The 27,700-nt window shown below is 36.1% G+C and overlaps 2 protein-coding genes across 5 annotated transcripts in view; both read left to right on the forward strand.

Annotated features, from left to right (window-relative positions):
• The first annotated feature begins 217 nt into the window (after positions 1–217).
• Znf770 (zinc finger protein 770) lies at positions 218–9,118 on the forward strand. 4 transcript variants are annotated; one of them, XM_013158970.3, is made up of 3 exons: positions 219–333; positions 3,463–3,554; positions 4,220–9,118. In XM_013158970.3, exon 3 carries the CDS (start codon positions 4,275–4,277, stop codon positions 6,345–6,347), a length of 2,073 nt encoding a protein of 690 aa, XP_013014424.1. In that variant the 5' UTR covers positions 219–333; positions 3,463–3,554; positions 4,220–4,274; the 3' UTR covers positions 6,348–9,118. The 4 variants fall into 4 exon arrangements, with proteins under 4 accessions (XP_013014423.1, XP_013014424.1, XP_005006254.2 ...); XM_013158968.3 differs by having other exon boundaries at positions 240–394; XM_013158969.3 differs by lacking the exon at positions 3,463–3,554 and having other exon boundaries at positions 218–333.
• A 4,958-nt stretch (positions 9,119–14,076) lies between these two features.
• The window catches only part of Aqr (aquarius intron-binding spliceosomal factor), a 91,335-nt gene continuing 77,711 nt past the window's right edge, over positions 14,077–27,700 (forward strand). Inside the window, exons 1-4 of the mRNA XM_063250316.1 lie at positions 14,077–14,343; positions 18,755–18,811; positions 21,101–21,141; positions 25,660–25,695. Coding sequence (XP_063106386.1) covers positions 14,269–14,343; positions 18,755–18,811; positions 21,101–21,141; positions 25,660–25,695 — 209 coding nt within the window. The 5' untranslated portion in view covers positions 14,077–14,268. The remainder of the gene's footprint in view (positions 14,344–18,754; positions 18,812–21,100; positions 21,142–25,659; positions 25,696–27,700) is intronic.

A 27,700-nucleotide genomic window follows, 5' to 3' on the forward strand; every position in this document is an offset into this window, starting at 1 on the left:
AACTGTACATGCATTTGTCAGAGCAGCCTGAAGAAATTCAGAAGCGGAGCACAGGGCTTTACATAGTACAGTGTGGACATCCAAAATATGTCGAATGAACGAGGCAGAGAAAGGACACTGCAGTTCCTGTCCACAGGGACCCACAGTCCTCACAGAGGCTACCCCGGGCCAGAGATGCCCGGACTTCGTTTCTAGTCGGACGCTATTCCTGGGGGCTCCCGAGCGCCGCGCCTGCGCGTTCAGCCAGTTGTCGCGCCGACCCTGCGGACGCGCTCGTTGCCTTCGCGGCGCCGTGGCCCTGAGATGTGCAGCTGCAGGGCTTGCTGGTTCCAGGTGCGTGCAAAGGCCGTCAGGAACCTGAGTGCGATGTGGAGTGACCTCCAGGGAGAGTCAGGTCGGCTTCGAACCCGCTGAGGTGCCGGGGGGGACCCGGGACAGGGGTGCCACGACCTCAGCTCCTCTTTAATTTCTCTTCTGTTCCCAACCACCTCCCCGTTTTTAGAGCGTCTCTCGGAGAGTGGGGATCTATAACAGGAAGACACAATAAGAAAGCTTTTCCACCGCTGGGGTCTTAGGATATTTATGGCTTTTTCTCTACTGTCAAAGGAGTTCGCCTTGTGCGAGACGTTGTGGTCTTCAGACTCGGCTCCTCCCGCTAGGTGTTCATTGATTGTGAGCTGTTAAGCCGAGCACAGGTTGTCTGATGTCAGGTTCATTTGTGTAGTGTTGGGGGGCCACGAGTGGGCAGAACTAGCTAAGCACAAGCAAATGCTCTGATAAATGCATCAGAGATTATTCCCGAACTCAGAATTATCGGCTTCTCTTAGTTCTGTCTTTTCTTGTTCATTTACGTTTTTTACTTTCTCACACTTTTTTTGGTGGTGTTAGGTAAGACAAAAATCAGGGTTTCAGCCGTGGAGCAACATTGGATTTTATTGAGGTCAGCTTTATTTTTATTTCAGTTTAACGTAAAAATTATCCAATATCAGCTTGCTTTTTAAAAAAATGTTGTCCACCAAAAAAAAAAAAAAAAAAAAATCAGTGGAAAGAATAGGAAAATCGTTTGTAATGAGATTTAGAGCTCTGTGTGCACGCTTGTACAAGAACATTGGGGACTGCACTTTGAGTGTGGAAATTCCTGACCTTTCACTTATAAATAGGAGATGAGATCACCACTTGCCACCAATGATTCTAACAGTATAGGATTCTCAGAAAGTGTTTTCCCACATAGTAGGGAGGCAAGTGACAATAGAATTCAGGCTCAGTGCCGGCGATGAGTGATCAACTACAGACCCATTTTGGCCCAGGAGCCTGTAGCCAGCCCCTGTTGCAGTCAGAGATTGTCTTTTGTGGTTCTAGTGCGAGTTTTTTAGGTTAGGAGGTAGGGCATGGTCTTATAAAACAGTTCTAAAGTGGATGGAGAAACATACAAAAAGAATTGAGAAGCCCAGCTCTGTCTAAAATCCTGTGTCCTGACCTTAATTATTAGGCTGTGCCTGCCTGGCCTCACGGAGGGACTCTCCCTCCCCAACTAGATTTGGTACATGGCCAGTTCTTTGCAGTTTTCTCGAGGGAGCTGCAGTCACAGATTTCTCTCCTGCTGCTAGCCATGCTTACACTGTAACTTGTTTCCTGGCCCAGCTGCCTTCATTTAGAGTTCCTCCCATAAGCATCCTGTTTTATACACTTTTCTCCATTTCTTAACTCAGGTTCTTTTTACCACAGGGGCCAGGGACCATAAAGAGTTGTTGGGAGCTCCGGGCAGAAGATTCCCTACTGCACTCACTACATACACTGAACCCTCACCTACTGTTCTGTTTAATGGGCCACTAGGAAGCCAGTTCTTCTTTTTGCTTCTTGCTTACTCTGTTGCATAGGTGAATAAAGGCTTGATTATTACTTTCAATTTGGCTCATTGTCCTGATTGCCTACCTTGAATTGCTCACCAGATATAAGATAAATTGCCTAACAGAAATTAGATAAATTTCTGAGTTCTTAGTTGCTCACTGTATTTTTTAATTTAATCTTAATCCTTATTACTTTTGCTCTGTGCAGCATGCTTAGCTTTTTTAGAGGCTGTTCACCTGTAAATCTGGCATTCTCTAATAGTGCTGTGAAAAATGGATGTTCATCGCACTAACCACTAACTGTTGTGATGATTGATTGTTGTTGGATTATATGTTGTGTTTTACAAATTAGTACAGTGATTATAGTCATTCGCATTTATTTGTGTGGCTCATTTTACATTTGGCCTCTCTTAGATGATTTTTAAATAAGTACTTTGGAGTAATACAAATACTAAAAAACTGGACACTGATGCCCAGGATCTTTATTGCCTAATAGATTACTTGGCCACTGTAAATAGGCAACTGATTTTGTTATAGATTCCCCTGTGTGTCAAGAGGTATGGTAGGAATAATTTTCATCAAGTATTTTTAACTTTTTTTCTAAGCAAATTGCATAAAACAGTATTTATCCTTGCTATGTGGTATGTGTTCTGGCATTTTCTATTTATTTTATTAAACAAAATACTGTTCGTGATGCACAAAGTTAACTTAAGAGTTCGATAATGAGTATGACCTGCAGTTTGAAAGGCACTGTGATAAAGCAACTAGTAGATTGCATTCTGTTTGTAGAAGAAAACCACAGTGGATGTATAGTACAATACTTGGTTTTGTGTTTAAGATATCTTCTTGGAGAAAACAGACACTAAGGAGATACATGTTGGTTTTTTGTCAAATCAGCTACCAAAGAATTGTGTTTCTGGTTATTAATCGTTTTTCTGTTTTTTTGTTTGTTTGTGTGTTTGATTGATTGATTTTTATCTCAACTAGAAGATATATTAGAACTAGAAGATATATTAGTAGGACAGAGCTGATATAGCTGTCCTTTTTAAAAAAAATGCCTTATTTAAGGGGAGTTCAACAGAACAAGAAAGAGGAGAAAATCAACTATTCTTTAAAAAAAAAAAGATGGTTGTGAAGTACCTGTTCAGCTTTTGTTTATGTGTCTTAAAGAGGCATATGAAGAAGTTATTTTTATCTCTGTTTTGTCTTAAGGCCAAAATGACCCTTTTATTATGCTGTCTCACAAAAACGTCACACTCAACATATTCATGAATACGTATGCAAGTTATCAGCATCATTTTTCTCTACTTGTTTTGTAGGGTTTTTTTCTTTAAGAAGTACACACACACATACATACACAAAACAGTACAAGAAAGGAGAAAAAGAGGGCTTCAATCAGATTTATCTCTTAACAACCCCAAATATGTTATTAAACAGGAATAAGATTTTAAATTTGATTAGTGTTTAGCTAAATAATGCCCTACCTTGTAGAGGTTGTCTCAGTCTCCAAGCAATGTATAAATATAAGGTATTTATTTAAGTACCTTATCCCTGTTGATTGGCGCAGCAGCTTGGTGTAGTGGGTAGTCCAAATGGCATTCTCTTCTCTTTGCAGATTGGGAATCTGTAATTCTTTCTTCTAACTACCAAGATTATTTATTTATTTTGTGATACTGGGGATCAAACTCACATCCTTGCACTTGCCAGGTAGGTGCTTATGCCACTGAACTAAATCCCCAGCCCACCAAGATTATTTAGTGATAAATCCAGGACTAGAACTCGGGTCTTTGAATTTTCTGCAAAATTACTTTGTTCATATAAGGAAGTAATTAGTAATTAGAGAGTAAATCGTGTTATCTTAGCTGAGACTTAATTTAGATGAGTAAATCTCCAATCCTAAGAGATGTCTACAATATATGCTATAATTGAATGTAAATACATCTTATTTTTGGTGTTTTAATTCTTAAAACAGTCTACTTTTCTCACTTTTTTTGTACTGTGGATTGAACTCATTTCACCCATTTTTTTTTTTTTAAATGACAAAGCAACTAAAGATTGACAAATCTAATGAAATAGAAAAGCTAGAATCAAAAAGTTAGGAAATTCAACTCAGTCCCTTTTTAATACAGCTTCTCAGGTAGAAAAATACCTTAAAATTACATAAATTTTTAGGTGTCTGCTATAATCATCATACCTCTTTTTGTGTGAAATTGATTTCATGGTTCAAATGAATTGATGTAAAATGATTGTTAGTTTACAAACCATAATAAAACCAGAGTATCCATTGACTTTAAATATCTTCAGCCAAAGGACAGCTTAATTTCTTTTCACATGAGTAATTTGTAAATTAATATTTCTTTTTTAATTTTTAGATATCTGTGGATTTAAAGACAATATGGAGGTCATCAAAGTATATCACTGAAGAATATGATGGCTGAAAACAATTTTAAAATGCTAAAGATTCAGCAGCGTGTGGTAGCCAGCAAACTACCTAGAAACAGGCCATATATTTGCAATATTTGCTGCAAGCACTTTGAAACACCATCAAAATTAGCTAGGCATTACCTTATTCATACCGGTCAAAAACCATTTGAATGTGATTTGTGTCACAAAACCTTTAGGCAACTAGTTCATCTGGAGAGGCACCAACTAACTCATAATCTGCCTTTTAAATGCAGTATTTGTCAGCGCCACTTTAAAAATCTGAAGACGTTTGTGAAACACCAGCAATTTCACAATGAAACCTATCAGAATGATGTTAAGCAAGTCAGAAGATTGCTAGAGGCTAAGCAAGAAAAGCCAGTGCATGCAGCATATAATACTTTTTCCACAGAGGAGAGATGGGCATTACACCCGTGCTCTAAGTCTGATCCCAAGTATGGCGCTGTGAAGAGAAAGAATATTCATGCGTGTACAATCTGTGGCAAGATGTTTCCGTCACAATCAAAACTTGACAGGCATGCACTTATTCACACTGGCCAGAGGCCTTTTAAATGTGTCCTGTGCAGTAAATCTTTCCGACAGTCAACTCATTTAAAAATTCACCAACTCACACATTCGGAAGAAAGACCTTTTCAATGTTGTTTTTGTCAAAAAGGATTTAAGATTCAAAGCAAACTTCTCAAGCATAAACAGATCCATACTAGGAATAAGACTTTTCAGACTCTTTCATTAAAGGTGAAGAATCCAGAATCATGCCCCTTGCCTAATAAGTTAAATGCAAAGCAGGATGGTTTTGAAAATGGTGATATGGATGAATCTGAGGAGAATAATCCACTTGATGTCCACTCCATTTATATTGTCCCTTTTCAGTGTTCAGAGTGTGAAGAATGTTTTGAATCAGAGGAGATTCTCAATGGACACAAGTGTTTTTCTGCCAGAGGTGGCAAAATTCCAAGCAGATTCAAAAGAAGCTACAACTATAAAACCATTGTTAAAAAGATCTTGGCCAAACTTAAACGTGCTGGGGGCAAAAAATTAGATAACTTTCAATCAGAAAAGAGAGTATATAAACATAATTTATTGAAAACTTGTGATCTTGTTTCTGGTGAACAGAGCTCTGAACAAACTCAGAGAAGATTTATGAGTTCTCTTGGCAAACATGGAACATATAAGACAGTTGGCAATAAAAAAAAGAAAACATTGACTTTGCCATTTTCTTGGCAAAAGCAATTCCAGACCCAAAATATGGGAAAAAATTTAAAAGGTATCCTTACAGCGGAAAGCATATTAACTGTAGATAACTCAGTGAATAATAAAGACTTGTCAATCAATGGTTCATCCACTGAGGAATTCTTAAATAACTGTGAAGGGCTTCAGTGTGATTTTTCAGTTCCAAATGAAAACATACATACTGGACATAAAATGTGTCCCTGTGATAAATGTGAGAAAGTATTTCCTTCTATATCCAAACTACAAAGACACTATTTAATTCATACTGGACAAAGGCCTTTTGGCTGTAATGTTTGTGGGAAGTCTTTTAGACAGTCAGCTCACTTAAAAAGACATAAACTAACTCATATTGAAAAGATTCCTTATAGAAGATCTTTTTGCCAAGTAGAATTTGGAAATGTGAACAAACGTTACATTCATCCAAGTGATAATGTTAACTATAGTGCTTCCCAACAATGTCAGGCTCTTGATTTTCAAAAATACGAGATTTCAGAGTTAGATCAAACATCTGAAATAGAAGTTAAGACAGAAGCTGAGGATTTTGATACCTACTGTAGAAACCGGCAGCCCTATTTCTCTGATGCACTTTTGGAATCAGATCAGAGCCATCCTCATTTCAGTTATTCAGGGGATCCCGAGAGAAATGATGGCCTCCTTTACCAGTGCAGTGTTTGCTGTAAAAGTTTCCGATCTCCATCTAAATTGGAAAGACACTATCTAATCCATGCAGGTCAGAAACCATTTGAATGTTCAGTTTGTGGCAAAACATTCAGACAGGCTCCTCACTGGAAGAGGCATCAACTCACTCACTTTAAAGAACAACCATAGGACAAGGTAGTTGTATTAGATTCAGTTATCTACCTGTCAAAACCACTAACATTTGTAGTCACTGCTGGTCTTGTATCTTTTAAACATTTTTATCACAAGGCCTGCATTAGATTGAATGGTTTCATGGGAAATTGCTTGTCCTGTGGTGAATTACAGAGGAAATGAATACAGTATTTTAAGAGCAGCCAATTTAATTTTCAGAGGGAAGAACATAGCTTGATGCCATAAACAGAATTTATTTTGGCTGTATTGAAAGTTAAAATCCATGATCCTGTACAAGCAGTTCAGACACATTTTTAAAAGGAATTATTTCTTTGAGATATGTCATCTCTTTTTAGATACACATACTTAAAAGATAGGGAAAAATTGCCCTGTAGCAGCAAATAGCGTTTATAGTTCATTTATTTTACCTTAAAGCATAATTTATCCACTATGGCTCAGATTTTATCGCAAAACTTTTTTCTTGCAATTTGAAAAACTACAGTAAACATGGATATGGATGGAAAATTACAGCATTATTTCACTGATCTTTTCAAAGCCATTTTTTGGATTATGTGATCATTTCACCTCTTTTGGGTGCTCAGGTGATGAAATTTTTATTTTATTTTCAATCCAGGGTGCTACTGATTTCCCCAAAAGAATTGAAAAGAGGCTAAGATGCACCTATATAACATTTATCATGTTTACTTACTGGGAATATTTTTCAAGTGCCATAATCTTATATATGCAGTTTTGTCTTTTTAGAGTGATGAAGGCAATTCATTTATTTACTTGTTAATACAGTAGTTGACACCACTAGTCATAAATAACACTCAGCTAGAAGACTATTTCCGTAAAACATTTACTTTAGTGAGACTTTGTTTTAATGCCTCTTTCAGTGGTCCTTCAATTTAAGGTTGATCTAAGGTTGGTCAAATGTCAGTGACCAGAGATAGCTTTAGTTTGTATTCCTTTATGGCTCTGCAATATGCTAATGCTAAAGAATGTTACTTTGATCTTTTTAAAATTTGGTCTTTTTAAAAACTTTTAATTAGTAAGATAACCATTGCTGTTTGGGAATAAGATAACTACAGCGTTGAATGTATCATATCTAGACAGAGTTGTGATAATTTGGAAAGATGTAATCCTAAACTATGAGGAACCTGTTTCATCATTATCCATTGTCCTTCAAATTTGGCATTTGTAAAATCTTTAGGAATGACATTTTGTAGCAATAAAAGAAATGAACCATTGTGTCTCTAAGGTGTAGAGAAAGCAGATGTGTATTCATCTTAGCACATTTAAATATGGTGAAAGCCTTCTTTTGAGAATGTGGATAAATGAATAATTGTACGTTTACATCGTGCTCTAAGATCTGTCATAGGGGTACGGGGATTTGGGTTGGCTTGCTTTTATCACAGATGAGTTTTAAGTAACGAGTTTAATTTATAGAGATGAAATATGACACTATGAATAAAATACTCAATGATGTGTAAATGTGCCTGTATTTTAAGGAGAGATGCCCAGTTGAAGCAGAAAATTACAAGCTTTAGAAAATACTTTGTTTGAAATATATTTCTCCAGTGCAAGCAAGATAAGTTTACAGAATTTGCTTTACCCAAAACTTCAAGAACACATTTATTATATAAAGGCAAGGAGTAACTAGTTCATATTTTCTTAGGATAAAAGTTTAAGAGTGGGGCTGGGGATTTAGCTCAGCGGCATAAGCGCTTGCCTTCCAAGCAGACAGTCATGAGTTCGATCCCTGGTACCGATAAAAAGGAAAAAGACCAAAAAAAAAAAAAAAAAAAAAAAAAAAAAAGTTTAAGAGTTACTTCATTAGCATGCTTGAAATCATGGTTTTTAGTATTTCCCTAAATTATTAAAAATTTTACTTGAAGGAAGTATCTTACATACTCCTTTCACAACCCAAACAGGGAAAGTTTTGAATGTTGTATTTGTATGACTCTGAGACTTTGTCTAAGTGATACTACTAATATATTTTTTTGCCCATGCCTTTTTAAGCTGTTTCATATTGAAAGTTGGTATATTGTAAAGAATTTTGTCAAAAATGTTCTACAGTGCTGTTTGAAGTACCTGTAACAAAATACTTTTATCATCTTTGCAAGCCTCTTATGGAAACATTATAGAAGTGAAAATGAAGCATGAATCCATGTTAAAAAGATTAAACATGTTAAAACACAGTTTACTGCATGCTGGACCTGTTAGTGTTGTGGAATTAGTTACTTTGGTTTTCTGGGAAAAAAATAAACTTTATAATTAAAGAGAAGTAGAATTTTTTGTTTGGCTGATTCTGGGCTGTAGGAAGATTATTTACTGGAAGAATGTGATTAGCTGACTTTGAATTATTGATTTTTGTTTCATAGTGCAATAGGACAGAAAATTTTAAGATAAAATTGTATGTGCTGATGGGAAGTGGATGGTAGATAAAATTCTTGAAAAACAAATCTCAGTACCATGGTTTGAAAACTTTTTAGGTTATACAATTCATACTTTTTCTAAAAAGAAAAATCACAGTACTGCAACAAGGTACTGACTTGACTATCAAACACTTGCATAGGCTCAGTTCAGTTTTGTACTAAGCTTCCCTGGATAGTTAAAAATTTACTTCCTTATTTACATTTATTTGATAGTTACTTGTCACTTACAAAAGACTGTGTTTACTCCATTGCAGATTACATGCTCAGTCTGTTTGTTCATTAACCCATCCTTCTCTTTGGCCTTGCCCTTAGATTTGTTCTGAAGAATTAAAAAATTTGTTTCTCAAAGAATACAGTTCTTGTTATTTTTTTGGTCTCTGACAGTCCTAGTATTAATTGAAATTAGACACAGACTCATATCCTATTCAAGATACATAGCTGAGTCAGGCTGTTCAGTGCATGAAGGAAGTTAACATGAAGTAATTGTTACAAACTTTTTACATTATTTTGAATTTTTATATTAACAAACAATAGAAAAGACTAGTACAATACAGGCAGCATGGACTTCTAGAACAAGCTTAAAGATCATTGCAAGATAAAATTCAAGATGTCTTTACATACTGTATATATTTATATTTGGATAATGATGCAAAGTGGCCGAGGGTACAGTTGTGGATAGAGCAAAGGTAGCTGACCTAGGAGTATTCATATCTCCCTGACATCACAACTGTTCAGGGATAGGTAACCCAGGTTTGAGCCAGACAAATTGAGGTAAAAACTCAGAGGTAAAAACTGACTAAGCTGAGGTGATAAAGTAAGACCTATGCTTATTTTGAATTGTCATGCTTTTTTTTTTTTTTTTTTTTTTTTTTGGTAGCAGGGATTGAACTCACAGCCTCAGGGTTATCAGGCAAGCACTTGAGCTGCTGAGCTAAATCCCCAGCACAAACCTATCTTCATTTCAATGATGGATTTCAGAAAAGTGATATATGGACGCTCTCTGCCCTTAGGGTACCATGAGGCCTGCTAGTCCAAAGGGAATGAGAGAGGAGCAAAGCCTCCCTCCCCACAGAAAGGTCAGAGATGGAGCTGGAAACTTGATCAACTGCCTGAAGCCTAACTTGTCACTTGACTTTATCACTAAAGATTTCCTTTGTCAATTTTTTATTTATATACAATATAGATAGATATTTAGTACCTGGGATTGAACTCACGACCTCACACTTGCTAGGCAGGCACTGATGCTGCTAAGCTAAATCCCCAGCCGCATTTAAGTGAATTTTAATGAGCTCTTTTTTTCTTAAAATATCCTACATAATAATGGTCTCCAACGGCATAATTGCCAAACTTACCTTTATGAAATTTTGTCTTTTTATATTTCTTTGTAAGCATTTGATGTTGACAGTCTTACCTTTTTGAAGCCCTCTTGACTCAATTCTTTAGCTTCGCAAAACTATAGAAAGCTTGTAAAATAAGCAAAAATCTATAAAGTGCACATCATACTATTAAAATGTCCAATATGATCAGTCAAAAAGTTAGCTAAGAGAAGAGATAAGATAGATAGAGATACAGATTGCATTTTGTTAGAAATCTGCTGTGTAAATTTGATTCATTTACATAGAATACTAGAAAGCTACATGTGATCTGGTGTCTATTGGTTTATACTCTTGGCCACAGATCAAGAGCTAAATTATGAATAATAAATACATAAATTGGAAATAAACGTTAATACCACCTGGATCTTATCCTGTGATTTTGACTGTTCCCCTATAAAATGGAATTATTTTCCCTTCAAAACCGTCATCTCTCTTCATGTGCTTTAAGGTTCTGCCATCCCTACAGCTACTTAGAAATGTCTCATTTTATCTCTCTAGGATGTTCATATTTATTCTTTTAATTTTTACTGCCAGAACCCAAATTCAGGACTTTTACATTGGTTTTAGAATTTTTAGTTATTTCCCAGCTTGGATTTTCACCTTTCTAAATTCTGCTGAAAATTCATTTTCTAAAAGTAATTTTCACTCGATGGTTTCATAATATCTTTTACAATAGAGACAGTTTCTGTTCCCTAGCTTTAAAGGCTTTCAGTACCTCAGTCCTTACTGTCTACAAACTTTTCCCCAGCCTGACCTGCTTCCTAGCTTTTATCCTATAACTTGCACAGATTAAAAATACAGTTCGTTGCAGTTTCTCCTTGTCAAAATATGTTCATGTGTCGAGTTATAGTTAAAACCATTAGAAAATATTGTGTTACTATTTATAGACTATGGAGAGAAAATGTTAATAGCTATTATATATTTAAAATCTTTTACATTTAAAATCGTGATCATACTAGTTTTGGAAAACATAAGTTTTTATCTCTAGCTCTGTAAATAAACTTCTTAAAATTTTCTTAATACACGAAATTTACATTCATCTTGGGAAGTAGGAACCTACACATAATGCACGTTTGTTTTGTTTTTTGGTTTTTGTCTTGGCCTTATATAAGACAGCATCTCTGTGCAGTTTAGACTGGCTCTGAGCTCACTTTTCAGACCAGGCTTGTCTTGAACTTGCAAGGATCCTCCTGCCTCAGCTTCCCAAGTGCTGAAATTACAGACATACACCACCATTCCCAGCTAATACAGCTTTAAAAAAATCCCATTTCCTTTCTTACTCAATTTCCTCCTTCACCTCTAAATAACCTTTCTCTACCTTCATGCTTGATACTATTTTTAGCTCATGTTTATAACAATGTTTATGTTCATTGAGGTTATTAGGTTCCTGTATATGGTGTATCTTATTTCTTCTTACATTCCCTTTTCTTCCCCTCTTCCCTCATCCTCAGTCTCCTGGACCTCTCCCCATTTGTGAGAGATTTACCCTCTTGTTTCTTTCTATCCATCCTTTATTATGCTTTTTGTATTTTGCCTTACTCAAGTTGAGAGAGACTGCAGTTTTTAAGTTTGAGGGTCTTATTTCGCTCAACGTTATATTTCCAGGTGCATGCATTTTTCTTCAATATTTCAAGTTTATTCTTTTTATATCCAAAAAGTATTACAGAGTGTACAGATAACACATTTTCTTTATCCATTCATCTGTTAATGGGCACACAGGTTGTTTTGAGGATTTAGCTATCATGAATTGTGCTACTATAAACATCAGAATACACATATCACTATAGTATGATGTCTTTAGCTCTTTAGGGAGATAGCTAGATGGGTCACATGAAATTTCTAATTTCAATTCTTTGAGAAATCTCCATACTGACTTCTATAGTGATTGTACTAGTTTACGTCCCCAGTCAGCAGTGTAGAAGTGCTCCCTTTTCATGGTAGCGTGCCAGCACTGGTTATTCTTTTGACTTTTTGATGATTGCCATTCTTTCTGGTATGGAATGCAATCTTTGCATTGTTTTAATTTGAATTTTAATCTCCTTGTATAATATAATATCTATGACATACTGTTTAGGGTCTCTCATTTTTAAAAGTTCTTTATATTTTCTAGATGTTAGTCCTTTGAGGAATATATGGCCAAAAAATTTTCCCATTCTGTGGGTTGTCTCCTCACTGATTTCTTCACTGTGAAGGAGTTTTTAAATTTGGTGTAATTCCACTTGTTAATTCTTCCTGCTTTTTCTTGTGTAATTGGGTTTTGTTTAAATATCCTTTCCTAAATCTATGATTTCTAGTGTTTTGCCTATTTTATGTTGCAGTAGGCTCAGTGTTTCTGTTTTAATCTTGGATCTCTAATTCATTGTGATTTTAATATAGTACAGAGTGAGAGATATGGGTTGAACTTTAATCTTTTGCAAACAGATACCAGTTTCCCAGCACCATTTGTTAAATAGGGTATTTTTCCACCAATAGATGCTTTTGGCCCCTTCATCAAAGATAAATAGCTGAATGTGGCTAGGAGGATGTTTCTGTGGCCTCTATTCTGTTACACTGCTTGGCATGTCCATTCTGTAAACAAACTTTACACAACAAAACATAGAAAAAAGGGACTACATTTATGATCTCCAGGTCTATAGACAAGTTGATTCTTCATTCATTTTGTTTTTGGTTATAATATATACCCATATTATTCAAAACATATATTCAATATATATACATATATATATATACATATATATATATATATATATATATATATACCAAATTATGTGAAATAAGCCATCCTCTCTGTTCCTTCTACTTAGAGGCAGTAGTGTTATGAATTTCCTACTTGTATTTTGTCAGGAGGAATTTAGTAGAGATGCTTAATCTGTATATCAATTTGTGAATGGTAAAGGTATGCATTCAATTCAAGAAAAAGAAAAGCAGTGCAATTAAGAAACAAGCAAAAGAATATGAATAGATACTTCGCTAATGAAGATATATGAACAACAAAAAAGCAAAAACATTTAACATTTTTAGTTATTAGAGAAATGTAAATTAAACTATAATGAGATACAGCACATACTATGAAAATGGCTAAAATTTTAAAAACATTATATTACTTGTTGGTGAGGATGAGAAAAAACTGCAGGTTTCATTTGTTAACAGGTTCATAAAAAGTTAAACATGCATCTATCATATCTCTTAGCCATTTTGCTTCTAGGCTATTTAATGTATCCACCTAAATATCTGCTCTCATATAGGCGCATAGAAACCCTGTTTGCAGTGACCAAGAACTAACAACAACATGAATGTCCATCAACACCTTAAGAAACTGTGGTATGTCTAAAAATAGAACACTATTCAGCCACGAAAAGGAATGAATGAATGATCCACGCAAAATTATGGGTAAATCTCGAAATTGTTTTGGTGGGTAAAAGAAGAAAGGTACATATTGTGATATTTGATCTATATAAAGTTCTCTAAAAAGCAAAGTAATCTATAGCAAAAATGATAGAAACCAGGCACGATGAAGAGCACCAGGAAATTTGAGTGGCATGGGTATGAGCATTATGATTCTGCTGATAGGTTCATGAATCTATAATTATGTCAAAACGATCAGATTTTATATTTGTTGTTCATATCAATTTCATAAATCTGTTAAAGAGTTAAAGCCTCGGATTCCTAGTGTATTTTTATTTTATTTATTTTTACACCACTGCTTCCTTTAGAGTTGAAAGAAACCACAAATCCCATTCCTCTGGCCCCCATCTTTCACTAATCACAAAGAACCTTCCTTCAGCACCATCAGGGTCTGTGCAGTTCTCCGTGATCCCGATCCTGTGCTCTGGGTGTTTTCTTCCGGATCGCCAGCAGGGGGCGAGCAAGGGAGGAGGGCGAAGCCGTGGGCCGTCTAGCTCAGCCTCAAAGCCTGCACTGACTTCCGGCTCCGCTCTGTTCCGCTTCCGGGGGACGCGCGCGCCGCTGCCCGGGTTGTTGGTGGGACCGTGAAGGCCATGGACGTCTTACGCCGCGGTATCTAGCTCGTGGCCCCGGCTCAGCAGCTGATACTTGGTAGTGCACCAGGTCCCCGCTGCCTGGCGTTGCTTTCGTTTTCTACTGGAGCGGAAGGAGAGTGCAACCATGGCGGCCCCTGCGCAGCCCAAGAAAATCGTGGCGCCTACGGTGTCCCAAATCAATGCGGAGTTCGTGACACAGGTGAGCTCGGGTCGTCTGGGTGTGTGTGTGTGCAGCGGGGTAAGGACGTCGAGGCCCCGAGACCTGGAGTGGGGTATTCTCCTGGATTGCGAGAATGTAGGAGACATTTGTTGGTTATCTTACTCTCTTGTGTTTTTACTGGGTAACTCCATGTTCTGGCCACTGTGATTGGTGTTGGGTATAACACAATGAAAGACATCTCTCAGCTTGGAGGAGTTCAGTGTCCTGTAAATATACACACAGAGAAAACTCCTTATGTAGTTTTGCTATTTGGGAGTTTGTTAAAGAAAGAGTGAAGTCAAAGAGGACGGAGTGTCTCAAGTATGTGAGATTGGCTAGAAAGCCAGTCTTGAGGGAGAAGTAGTCTTTCTTGACCGACTAACCTGGTTTTCAAGCAGAGTGATACTTGCAAGATGCTCCTCGTAGGTCCAGCTACTGAGAAAGAGATGTCTTTCTTGCATTGTGAGCCACTGTTGGCTCTGAATTGAGAAACACAATTTTGTACTCCGCAGCAACATTCCTAATCCTTTTACTTGCTTAGTATCAGAGAGCAAGTGTGAGTGGCTCAGTGCCTTTACGGCTTCTTTTTTCTATGTTGCCTGGCTCAGACTTGTTTTGAGTTCTCCTTTCCCTTAATGCCCACAGTTCTGTATTTTAGGTATCTCTTAAGACCCACGTGCTCTTCTGCGCCTTTGTAACCCTGAGTCAAGTTGTTACTGTTTTTTCCCTGGACCAATGTGTCATCTTGCCTTTCTTCTTGTTTTCTAGTCCATGCTTCTTGCTACTGTCAGAGTTAACACAAATGCAAACTGATCATGTCGCTTGTCTTAAAGTCTGTGCACCTCTGAGTGCCCTTAGGATAATGACTGGAGTCCTTCAGGGCATTACGTGATCTGGTTTCGGTTGATGCCTTCAGTTTCTGCTCTTTCCTCTCCCTTTTAATGTTGTACCCTAACTATAATGAGCTGCAGTTATTTGAATGTGCCATGCCTTATTTCACTTCCTGAATTTTCAACATTGTTTCCTTTGTGGGATCCTTATTTTAGCCCTTCTTTTATTTCCTTTCTTTTGTACTATATTAGAGAAGCTTATTTTGTTTGTTGTTTGTTTGTTTCAGACAGGATCTTGCTGTGTAGCTCAAGCTGGACTTGAGCTCACAGCAGTCCTCCTGCCTCAGCCACCTAAGTACTGGAATTACCTGCATGCATCACCACATCCAGTTTAGAGGGGCTTGTTTCATGACATCTTCAACTACACCAGAATTCCTTTTCCCAGTGTACCTGTATTTTCATGCTAAAACTAAGCTATTAGTTAACCGCTGTAGTGGAATTCACATTTTTAGAAAGAAGAGCAAGGTTATAGTTTCAGAGATTGATAAGTGCTCCAAGGAAAAGGAAACAGTGTTGTGATAGTGGCTGGGTAGAGTGTGTTAAAAGTAATCAGAAGCCTTCTCTCTGATGACATTTGACCTGACACATTTGAGCAAGTTTCTGAAGAACAACGAAAATGGTCCAGAGAATATTAAGTGTGAATGACTCAGAATGTAACAGGAGAGAAGGCTAGGGTGGCTGCAACCCAAGAAGTGAGAGGGCAGGGGGCACATCCATCCCGGCACTCTGCATCGCGCAGAGGACTGAGACTGAAGGATTGCCAGAGGTTCAAATCCAGCCTGAGCTATAGCAGTGACCTCAAGGGTAGCCTGCACTAAACAGTGAGAGCCTGTCTCAAAAAACAAAGAACAGTATGTAGGGACCAGATTGTATATACATTTTTGGAGACTAGGAAGTATGGATTTTAATCTAAATACAGTCGATTTAATTATAATCAGGTGAGTAATATTTGTGAAAGATCTTTGGCTAAATTTTAGAAATTGGACAAGGGATGAGGGAGCCGTAGTAGTAGGGATAGCAATAGAGCTGGTACAGGTGACAGAGCCTCTACTATTAAACATGAAGTGGACTGGTTATATTCTGAAACTTGATGGTTAGGTATTGTGAAGGAGGAGAGGAAAGATGAATTAAGGATAGTTGAAACAACTGGGTAAGTGGTTTAGAAATTTTGTAAGATGAGGAAGGCCAGGAAACTTTAGTGGGGAATATCAGGAATTTTGTTTTGGCAACATTAAGGTTGGGATGCCTGCTAGACGTTTAATTGAAAGTTTGAGAAGCCATTTGAATGTGTTAGTGTAGAAAATATTGGCAAGAATTGGGCTTGAACATAAGTTTGGGAATTCCTGACCCAAGATAATACATAAAGCTGTAGAACTGAATGTGACAGCCTCAAGAACGTGGTACATAATCGTGCTGCATGTCGTCTTGCATTGGATTATGGGAGCTGAGTCTAGGGAGTAATGTCTTTAATTCTGTATGTGCCCCCAGCACTTGGTATTGTACTAGACACATTAAATAATGAGTATTTGTTGAAAGAATGCATGAGTGAATTAATGAACAAATGTACTATAGCTTAAAATGTAGTACAGGGAACAAAGGTCCGTGGCAGACTTGGGCCACAGGAGCAAACATTAATGCCTGATAATTGCTAGGTATGTTTGGGTGCTCCTAAGCTGTGAAGGAAGACATTCCTTCGCTTTAGGGAGTTGACATATTTGGCGAGCGACTTTTAAGAGATGTAAAGGATTGCCACTGTTTAATATGAGAAATGACAGATTAGAAATGTGAGGAAAGACTTCAAGAACAGAATTAGACAAGTGCTTTTAATTACTATTGAACAAATGAGATTGCAAAGTTAAAATTTAAAGGTCAAAGATTAGATCTTTATGATCTCACGTTTTGTTAGGCTGCTGTATTTTTATTTACAGTACTTTCTGTCTTTCATTAGGGCTGGTTTGAATAATCTTGCTGCTGTAGCTATACTGAGTGGAGAATGAAAAGGTTTTGGTTTATATGAGGCTAAGGAATTTAGAGACAGATAGGATGGCAGGATGTCCTTTAAGGAAGGATGGGTTAGCCAAGGAGACTTTTGAAACTCAGAAAAAGAGAGATGATATACGTTTAATAAACATTTGCTGGAGTGTTACTACAGATAGATTTACAGTAAGCAGTTTAAGTCAGAAAAAGCTTACATTTTCATTTGTAACCTTCCTGAATTTATCAAGACGGATTAGACTTGGTCCTCCAAGGTGTGACGGAAGGAGAAGATGGCTGAGTATGGGAGGCCTAAAAGGAGCAGCAGAAGGAAATGAGTATTCCACAGAATAAATGGCTGTCAAGAGAGCATTTTCTGTTGGGTGGAGTGTTTGCTGATGTGGGAAGGTATTACGTAAGTGAGTGTGTTTCTAGAGGCTTTTCCTGAGGGCCGGTGTCTTAACGACTGGAGAGGCTCTTTAAGCAGGTTGACTGTGTTAGGGGATGAGCTGTACAAGTAAAGCAGACACAGGCCTCATTCCCTAAGTGTTCCTTTTACATAAGGAAGAAAGACGAGCACTCCAATAAATGTAACACAGAAGTATAACATCGGAATTAAGTTACCTGCAAAATGAAGAGGAGGAAGAAGCAATGATCATTATCAAATATGCTTGAGGAAGGCGTCACAGAAGCAGTAACATTTCAAGTTTTACTTCACTTCTCCATTCTTTATCCCTATGTTTTTCCTGCATCAGACATTATTTTGAGTACCTCCAATGTGGCAGACACTGTGCTGAGTCACCTTTTTGTAAATATGTAAATATCTTGTGTTTGCCAGCGATGTCTTTTTTCCCCAAGCACTCAGATTTCAGTGAGAGCATGGTTATTATCATCATCTATTTTTATTTTTTATTCTTATTTATTATTCAGGAATCAAACTCATGACCCCATGCTTGCCAGACAGGTGCTTACACTGCTGAGCTAAATCCCCAGCTGTTGTAATTTAATTTTTAAAGAATCAGAATATGTTTTTTCCATATTACATAGTCCATGTAAATACCTGGAGACATTATGTGTATGCATTTATGTGTATGTATTTAAATTTCTAGGTGAAGGCTAATTTGCTGAAATATTCCGTTTCTCTGTGATAATCAGTTCATAGACTACAGTGCTTTATTAAAGATTTTGAGTATCTGAATTAAGACCCAGGTATTCTTACCATTGTACTGAAGATGTTTGATTTTACAATTTTCTGCTGGACTGTACCATCACCCTAGAGATTGTTGCAACGTTTTTTTCTTTTCTTCCATGTATCTTGTGTTTTAAATCACAGTGGCAAGTTGCAGTGCACAGCCCACTGAAACTTTTATGGACTAGGGCCAAGGATCTAACTAGCCTCCTGCCAGCAGAAACCATTTAGAATTGCTCTGTTACCCATACTGGTAAACATCTTGTTAAGAAACAGCGCTTTGCTAAGTGATCTGAGTCTTCCAGCTCTGTGGTGGCATGCCTTTGTAATTTATTGTTTATACTGTTTACTTTTACAGTTAGCATGTAAATACTGGGCTCCTCACATCAAGAAAAAATCGCCTTTTGATATAAAGGTGAGTACTTTTGGTTTATAATACACTTTTTTGAATAATTATTTTCCTTTTATCTCTTTAAGGATTAATTCAATAAACTTTCCGTAGTTTTTTTAAAAAGTTTATAGCAGATTTAAATGATCAAACTAATCAAGGTTACAAGTAAGAGAATAAGAATCATTATCCAGATATGACTTGTGTAATTATTTAATGCTTTTTCAAATTATGTATCATAATTTATATAATCTTTTTAGATCCTACATTGTTCAAATTCATTATTACTGTAAATTACCACGTGAGTGTCTTTATAATATACAGAAATTTTCATGCAAGTTTTTTGTCAGGTCTTTGAGAATGGAATTGAGTATTTTCTTTTATTTTTAGTTTGAGAAAGGACGATAAAAGTCTTAATAATGGTGAAAAAGTTATATAGTAGTCTAAGGACCAATAATATTAAATAAAGGAAAGGCCTTATGGTTTAATTGAAACAGTTTAATACAAATGAAAAGAAAAATTCTTAAATGTGAAATTCTTAAATGTGTAGGTTTTTAAAAAAACTTTTTTTTTAAGACATGGTCTTGCTTTGTAAAGTTTAGGCTGGCCTTGAACTCACTGTGTAGCCCACGATGGCCTTGAACTCACTGTGTTTTTCCTGCCTCAGCCTCCCAAGTGGTGGAATTACCAGCGTGTGCCACCACACCCATGTATGGTTGTTTTCATTGGAATACCATCTCAGAGACTTTTATATGAAGTATGTTGATATTGCATACCATTAAATAAGAAGATCGAAATATGTTTTGTATCTGACTATGTTAAGGCCAACGGTCCTTAAAGTAATTTCTCATAAAATAACAGAAATATGCTAATGTGACTGGATAGAGTGGAACCTAATTAGTTAAGAATTTTAGATATTCAGCTCATCCAGATCTAATACAGGATAATTCTAGGTGAAGCTATCTATGAATATCTTCAGCAGTTTATTACAGGTTAGTGTTTAAACATGAGTAGATTCATGTTTAGTTTGGATTTTTATAAAAAGAGAAACAACAGAATTTCGTCTAGCTTGTCTAAGATGTGCCTACTTCACCTCCCTCTCCCACCTTCAAATATTTATTCGACAAGTACACTTTGAGGAGGGTCTTAGTTACTTTTTTCTCATTGCTGAGACAAAACAGCCAACACAAAAAGTCAAGGAAGAAGAGTTTCAGTCAGTGATGAACTGGCTCCAGGGCAGAGTGGCCTGGCGGACAGGCCTGGCAGAGGAGAAATAGTTCATGGCCGGCAGAAGGCAGCAGAGCAGCCAACAATGACAAGCCTCTTTCTGTTGCTTCTGTCTTATCAAGGCTACTGGACCTCTGGGTGGATAGCACTCACCCTTAATCCTAGTGTGTTTAATCCTAGCGTTGCACCATGAATCAATCCCACAGTCACACATTCTAGATCCAGCCATCTCTGAAAAGCCCCACCTTGACCACATAAGGCCTTGTGGGAGATGTCTAAACACAAGCCACACAAGCAGGTAGAAGACATTATAGTTATTATACACTGTCTTACTATCCCATGTTAAAGCACTTCATCCTTTTGCAGATTTTTTTCTCTATTAACAGTGGCACTGCTACTGCTCCTCCCGCTGGTGATTGTTATTGAAGGTTCATCATGTACCAGGGTTCCTGCTAATTCTTGATATACCCTGTTTGGTGTATAGCAGCCTTACATGGTATTTTGTATTTTAGTATCCATTTCATGGATCAGGAAGCTGACAGGAGGGAGGTCAGACACTTGCCCAGAGTCATGTACATCATCAGTGCTGGTGAATAGTGTCAATCGGGCTTCCAACTCCAGAGTCTACGTTTTGTTCAGTCTAATGCAAAAAAAACAAGCTTCTCAGCCTCATCATTTTCATTGGGTAGTGGAATATACTGTCTTCAGACTTTTAAGCTGCTGTCATATTGTTTGAAAACCTTTTGTTATGATTCTTAGATGGAGACTGAGAGCACTTACATATTTTTAAGGCTTTCCAAAATATTGTGATCTTGTCAATTTTTATTTTCCTAGAAACGTAGCACATCATTTTTATGAATATTCTGGGGCACTGTTTTTATGTAGATACATTATTGGCCTTTTTCTTCTACTTTGCTTTCTGCATGTGCCATTATTTTTCAAAATCTGTTAATGTTATTTCAATAGTGTAGTATTTGACAACTGTCTTAAACTACTTTATTATATATAATTACAGTAATTGAAAACTATCATTTTAGGTCTGAAAAAAGTTGTTTGAGATATTAAAAATTTTTGTATTTTTCCTCACAGGTTATTGAAGAGATATATGAGAAAGAAATTGTCAAATCGAGGTAGGAATGAGTTTAATTTTTATACATTGAGGTTAATGGTGGACCAAGTTGAATCGCATCTGAGCTTCTAACAGTGGTCATAACTTGAAGCCTTTTTTTCTTTTGTATTGCTCACTGAGACAATGGTGGCTAGAAAAATGTCATATGTGGGTACTAGAGTCATGATGTTTGTACTTTTGATTTTGGTTCAGGTTAGAGGGACTAAACCCCATAGAGTTTATTTTTTGAAGAAATGTTAGGGAAAGTAAGCATAGAAATTTTGTTTCCATTTTAGTTACACTGATTATCTGATCATTCCTGGTAAAAATATTGAAATTATACAAGTAAACCATACATTTGAAATAATATGTACATAATATATAAAATATACAGTTTTAAAAACTAAATAAATAATTGAAATTATTTTGGAATAATATATGAATAAATTAATAAATCTCCTCTGTCTTTTAGTGCCCTGTTTATTTATTTATGTAGGTGTCATTTCTGTTCCCTGCCCTTTCTGACCAAAAAGGGTTTATACTTTGAATGCTTTTTTTTTATTTGTTTGTTTGTTTTTGATTTAACAGTATATCTTGAGCTTTGTTCCATACATTGAGGGATATATATCCCTGGTGATTTTTTTTAATGGAGGAAAGAACATAGTTAGAAGTAACTAGCTGAATTCATTTTAGATCTTCCCAGTTTTGTTGGCACCGTCAAAACAGGCTGTTTGAATCCTGTGTGATTTAGTGCTTTTCTCCTTGACATCCACAGTGAACACAAGTGTGTTTGTGTTCTTTGGAGCGATTCTGGCCAGGGGAAACTTGAGCTTGGCAGGCTTGATGCTTGTTTCCCCCCAAGTATTTTAAAAGGTAGTTGACTATTTTAGTAGGAAGTGGAAGCATTATAAATGTTACGCATTTCATTACCTCTTGTAGTTGGTATTTTTCACGTATTTGAATTTTAGGTAAATTTTGTTAAGTATGAGAAAGGCAAAATTAGTGTCAGAATAGAGTCTTGCTCTGTTGTTTCAGTGGTTGATTCATGAGCTTGTAGTGAGTGACAGACAGGATCAAAGCCATGTTAAGAATTTTGTTCTGCATTTGAAAAACAATAGAGAACCAGTGAAGAGCTTTAAGGACAGTGTTGACATTTGATAAAGAGAATTTGGATTTGGAGGGGCAGGAGGTCAGAGATTAGAAAGGCATTACAAGAATCAGATCAAGATGAAATGAAAAAGACAAAAAAAAAAAAAAGATGACATGGCCTACGTGCTAAGTTAGGAAGGAGATTTGCCAGTTTGAGAGAGGCGTAAGTAAAGAGACTGTGTGGTTAGTTAGATGCAGCAGGTAAAGAAAGCGGAGGAATCAAGGATGACTCCAAAATGTTTTGCTGAAGTTGCTCAGTGATTAACAGTGTCATTCCTAACTTTTACCGTTGTTGGGGATATGATTGGGTGTAGATCATTGGTTCAGTTTTGAATATCTTAAATTCTAGATACTTAAGAGGCATACAGATGGAAATGTAGAATAAGTAGTTGGATATTTAAGTAGGCAGCCCAGAAAAGAGTGGGCTGAACCTCCTTTGTATCAAGCATCATTTCAGGGCCAAAAGTAAAACAGTAAACTGGGTGGATAAAAATCCCTTGCTCTTGGGCCTTTCATTCTAGCAGGGGAGACCTATAAAAAAATGTACAGCGATGATATAATGCTGGAGACATTAAAAGCTATGATTTATGAATTATTGGGGAGTAAGTAACAAGGGCTGCCACTTGAGTGATCAGAGAACAATCATCCCTAAAGATACAACATTTGAGCAGATATATAACATAATTTGTCTGAGGGTAGATGTGCATAAAATTGCCTGGGGAAGTTCATCTGAAGTGGCACAGATGGTAAATTCCAGGATCCTCTCTGTCTGTGGTAGAGGACAGATACAAATATATAGATAAAGGTGTTCTACAGAGGATGTTTAGTGTCCTCCTTTCTTCTATATTAAGAGATTATCAGTCTGAAAATTATCTTGACTCTTCAGAGATTTCCACGCTAGTGCATAGTAATATTTTGTCTGTTTTGGTTTAGTTATTTTACATCTAAATTCTTTCTACTAATAATTTTTGTTATGAAATAACTAAAAGCCACCAAAGATTTTTTGAAGGAATTCTAGATATTCCCTGTACACCACATACATTATGTCAATGTATCTCTGTCTTCTACCAGAGACAAGGAGGGAGGGAGAGCAGGGAAGGAGACGCTGGGCTGCATTGTTAAAATTTTTTAAGCATCGTTGGTGAGACTCAAAAAGATTTATTACAATACTTATATAATCGCCATTGTATTTTCTTATATACATTATTGAGTAAGATCATTTCTGTAATACATGCATTGGAGTATGCATTGAAAAATTTATATGTGAGTGTTTTACACTAGTGCCTGAGGGAATTATCTGTTGAGCTATGTACTGGTTGGCTATCAAAATAAGCAGTTTATAGTTTAGCATGTATTAAGCTAATACTATTATGCATTAAGGTACAGTACTCATTTTTTTTGCATATGAACCCTATTTTCCAGAAGGGAAATAATCAAGTCTTAGTAATCATGTAATAATTTTACTTTTGGAATCTTAAAATTAGATCATTTCTAAAAGCTTTTTGTTCAGTCAACTAATTAATATGTGGTATATTGCAAAATTGCTGTCCTTTTTTACTGGTCTTGCCATTGTTAGACTCAGCAAGTTTGTTTTAATGTATTTTTATCCAACTTGAATTTTAAAATACTAAAAAATAATAATTTACTTCAGTGCTTTCTGTGAGCCACCTTATCTTAGACACCGTGCGTATTGTAGCTTATCCATCTCCATAATAACCATATGACCATGTAATTATTGTTTACCTTGTAAATGAGGAAACTGAGATACCAAAAGTCAAATAACTTGCCCACGATGTTTCTGTGTAGCTGGAGGCACAATTGGGTACTAAACTCTGGTTCCCTGGCTCTTGTGCAATATTCTGTTCTTAAATAGTAAGCAAAGTCCATTGCCCCAAAAGTCTCTTAAGTTGAGCACTTCTGTATGATTATTATACTTTTATGAATCTATCCAAGTAGTTTATATGCTTCAAAAAAGTGATTTATAGAACTGTTTACCTTTGCCAGTGTTTATTTGAAATGTATAGGTCTTTTTACTATGAAATATAATACCAAAAATGCCGTAAAATAGAAATATGTATTCCTATGAATTTTAATTTATAACCACCACCTAGGTTAAAAAAGAAAAATCCTGACTGTGGCACCTTTGCACGCATGAATAGTGAATACTACTCTTTGCTTTAGTTTGAACTTGAAATAAAAGTAAGAATATAAATATATACTCTGATGGCTGACTTCTGTTGTTCACTGTTAGATTTATTTCTTATTTATTTAACTGCTCTGAAATAGACAGTTCAGAAGTTAAAAACACCAGGGCCCTCGTCTTCACGTGGTTGCTTGTTGGCTTTTCCTGTGGGTTACAAGACCACTGGGCTCCACACCCCTGTTTTCGTTCAGCGGTGTCAGAAGGGAGAAAGGAGGGTAGATACAGCATCGGTGGCGAGTTCCCTTGCAAGTCTCCCTGTCCGTGTCTTAATTGATTTAATGAGGTTACTGGTATGTAATTAACCTAGTTTGTTCTATTTAGTTGTCCAACTTTGGACAGATTTAGTGAAATGTGCTGCTAAATTTTGGACATTGTTGGATACAATGTAGGCCCTTAGAAAGCATAGGTAACTTACAAAAAAATCTAAATGCACTTTCAAAAAAATTGTATTTGTTATTATTATAACTTTCACGTGTACCTTTGAAATTCTGATGTGATATCTCGTGCTCTAAGGTGAGTGCACCTTAGGTCTTACACGTGTGTGTTTATTGGGGTTGGAGATCTGCTCTACTCTTTTGTCTGCGCTTTTGCATAATGAAAGCTTTCATTCTTAGTAAAGTTCTGTGAAGTTGCTTGCTCAGTCAAACTAAGAAATCAGAAATTTGTGGACTAGGATTTTTAACAAGATTATAGCGTCGTGGGACATTATAAATTCATAATTCATATATATGTAATTTCCAAAGCTGGAAACTATTACCTGTAGCAGATTACAAAATGATGCAGCTAAATTAGTGGCCATTTGAACTTGCCTTTGCAGGGTGCCCATGACTATAGCATCATTTATTCATATGAAGCAAGGTACTTCTCTGATAAAGAGACTATAATGAAGAGACATATCTGACATTTCCTACAGAAAGTTCTTCAGTAATTTAGGCTCATTGTTAAGATTAAGATATAATGTGAAACACCTTTCACATTTAGACATAGATAGGTATGCCTATGTAGTTAAAGCCTAATTGTTAGTACTTTGGAAATTGATATAGGGTAGCTTTTGGCAGTTGTGGTCTCAGATTGCTTAATCTGATATGTTGCTTAGTTTTCAAAAGATTATAAATAAACTTGCATTAAGAACTCTGAAATGTTTATATTTTCTGTTTTTTTAAATGTTCATTGTTTTTGTGTTTTCAGATTTGCCATCAGAAAGATAATGCTGTTGGAATTTAGGTAAGTTAAAAGGCATTGCTTTGATGAAGATAAGGTGAAGGATGATTTAAGTTTTGTCTACATTTTTTCTGTGTATTTCTAAAAATGGTTAAGAAAATAATTCTGCAGATTCATAGTGTAGCTCAGTGGTACAGCTTGTGTTCAGTATTGGCAAGTCCTTAGCTTCAGTTCCTGGCACCAAAGCAACAAACAACAATAAAAAGAAAATAATTCTAAATCAATGAAGGTTTATGTATTTATGATGGCTGTATTTTGGATATGGGTATATGTTTTTTGTTTTTAAACAATCTTATCAAGCAAACTTGTACCATATTTTGAGCTGTTTCTCGCAGTTACAGTGTAACATGTGCTGAGTAATTTATCTTGCTTGGTTTCTCATGATCTGGTAGAAGTAAATGGAGGTGTATTCGATAGCTATTGTTTTCTTTCTGCTAAGCTAAAGTGTTGTTTCTAAGGCAGTGTTGTTCCAGCCTAGCCACTGACAACCTAAACATTTCAGATTAAAGGGAATGTATAGCTTTTGATTTCATGAAGGTCCCATATGCCAAAAATGAAAATCAGTATTGTTGATGGCAGCAATATTTATTATTCATAAAACTTATATTAAGTGTATTGGTAAATATTTTATTTATCTAGTGCTCATAGCAGTCCTGCAAAGTAAGTATCATCTTCATTTACTGGAAGATAAGATCAGAGAAGTGAAAGAATATGTTAAAAGTAATGAAGTAATCGGTACAGCTGGAAACTGGTGAAGTTGGCTTCACATTCCCAAGTTACAAAGCAGATGAGGCTGAGCCAGAGTGAACAACAGATGACAGAAGACTTAGATCTTTCTCTCAAAGAAGTTCAGATAATTATATACTTGATTCCATACTGTAAAATCATTATTTTTAGAATTATTATGGGTGTAAAAGAAAAATAGAATATTTAATCAAGAAATAAAACTAAAAATGGTCAGACTTGCAGAAATAAATGGCCATTTAAAAAATCACTAAAATTTAAAAACTCAATGGCAAAATAAAATTGCAAGTCAGTCATAGCTAAAGAAGACATTAGTGAATTGGAAGTTAGAGCTGAGATTAGCTAGAAAATGGCAAAGAAAACTAATGATAAAAATAAGAAAGGAGATAAAAAGGCTAGAATGGGATAGTGTATTGAGTTCATAATGGATTTAGAAAGAATGGAAAGGGACATTCTAGAAGAGGTGATCTATCAAAAATTTTCTAGAGTGGATAAATCTTGAGTCTTAAATTTCAGAAATGTAGGTAATCATAAACGGAACACTTCAAAACAACAGAGCTAGAACGAGAATCTTAAAATCTGCTAGAGAGTAAGGACAAACAGACTGTAACTTCTCAGTTATATTAATAGAGAAGGTAGTGGATCATATATATAAAGTTGCCACCTATCTGGAATTCTATACCCAATAAATTGTCATGAAGTGAATGTCAGACAAATAACAATACATTATTAACTGACTAAAATTCTAAATGACATCAGTGGAAAAAAGGAATTTAGACTTGCAAGAAATGACACTTATAAATAGCACTTTAGTTTCTCACTTAGATTCTTTGACCCATTATTTTAGGTGAAATCTTACTTGTTCAGTCTCCTAGGTTATTGCAGTTAACCCAAAAGGATTGCTGAAGGTAGACCCGTGGAAATACCAGTAGGACTAAACTTGTAAAGCATAACAAGGAATAGAGAAACTGTATTAATGTAATGAAGTCTAAAATGTTTACCAGTTTACATGTGTTTGAAATATTACATATTATAGAAATTTAAAACAAGAGCAGACAGTCCTGCTTTTAAAAAAAATTACTGTTTGATGGCCTTTTGTAGCTCAGTATAGTAATTGATGTTTATAACTCTGAAGGGTAAGAAACTTGTTATTTTTTGGAAATGAGAACTACTTACATTTGTTTTGGGAATATTTCCATCCATTATAAAATAAGAGTTTTAGCATCTGGAGACAGGGTCTTGCTATGCAGTCCAGGTGGCCTTG

The sequence above is a fragment of the Cavia porcellus genome, unplaced genomic scaffold (assembly GCF_034190915.1).
Source record: "Cavia porcellus strain 051 isolate PalLab524CR breed Dunkin Hartley unplaced genomic scaffold, mCavPor4.1 scaffold_6, whole genome shotgun sequence".
Lineage (NCBI taxonomy): Eukaryota > Metazoa > Chordata > Mammalia > Rodentia > Caviidae > Cavia > Cavia porcellus.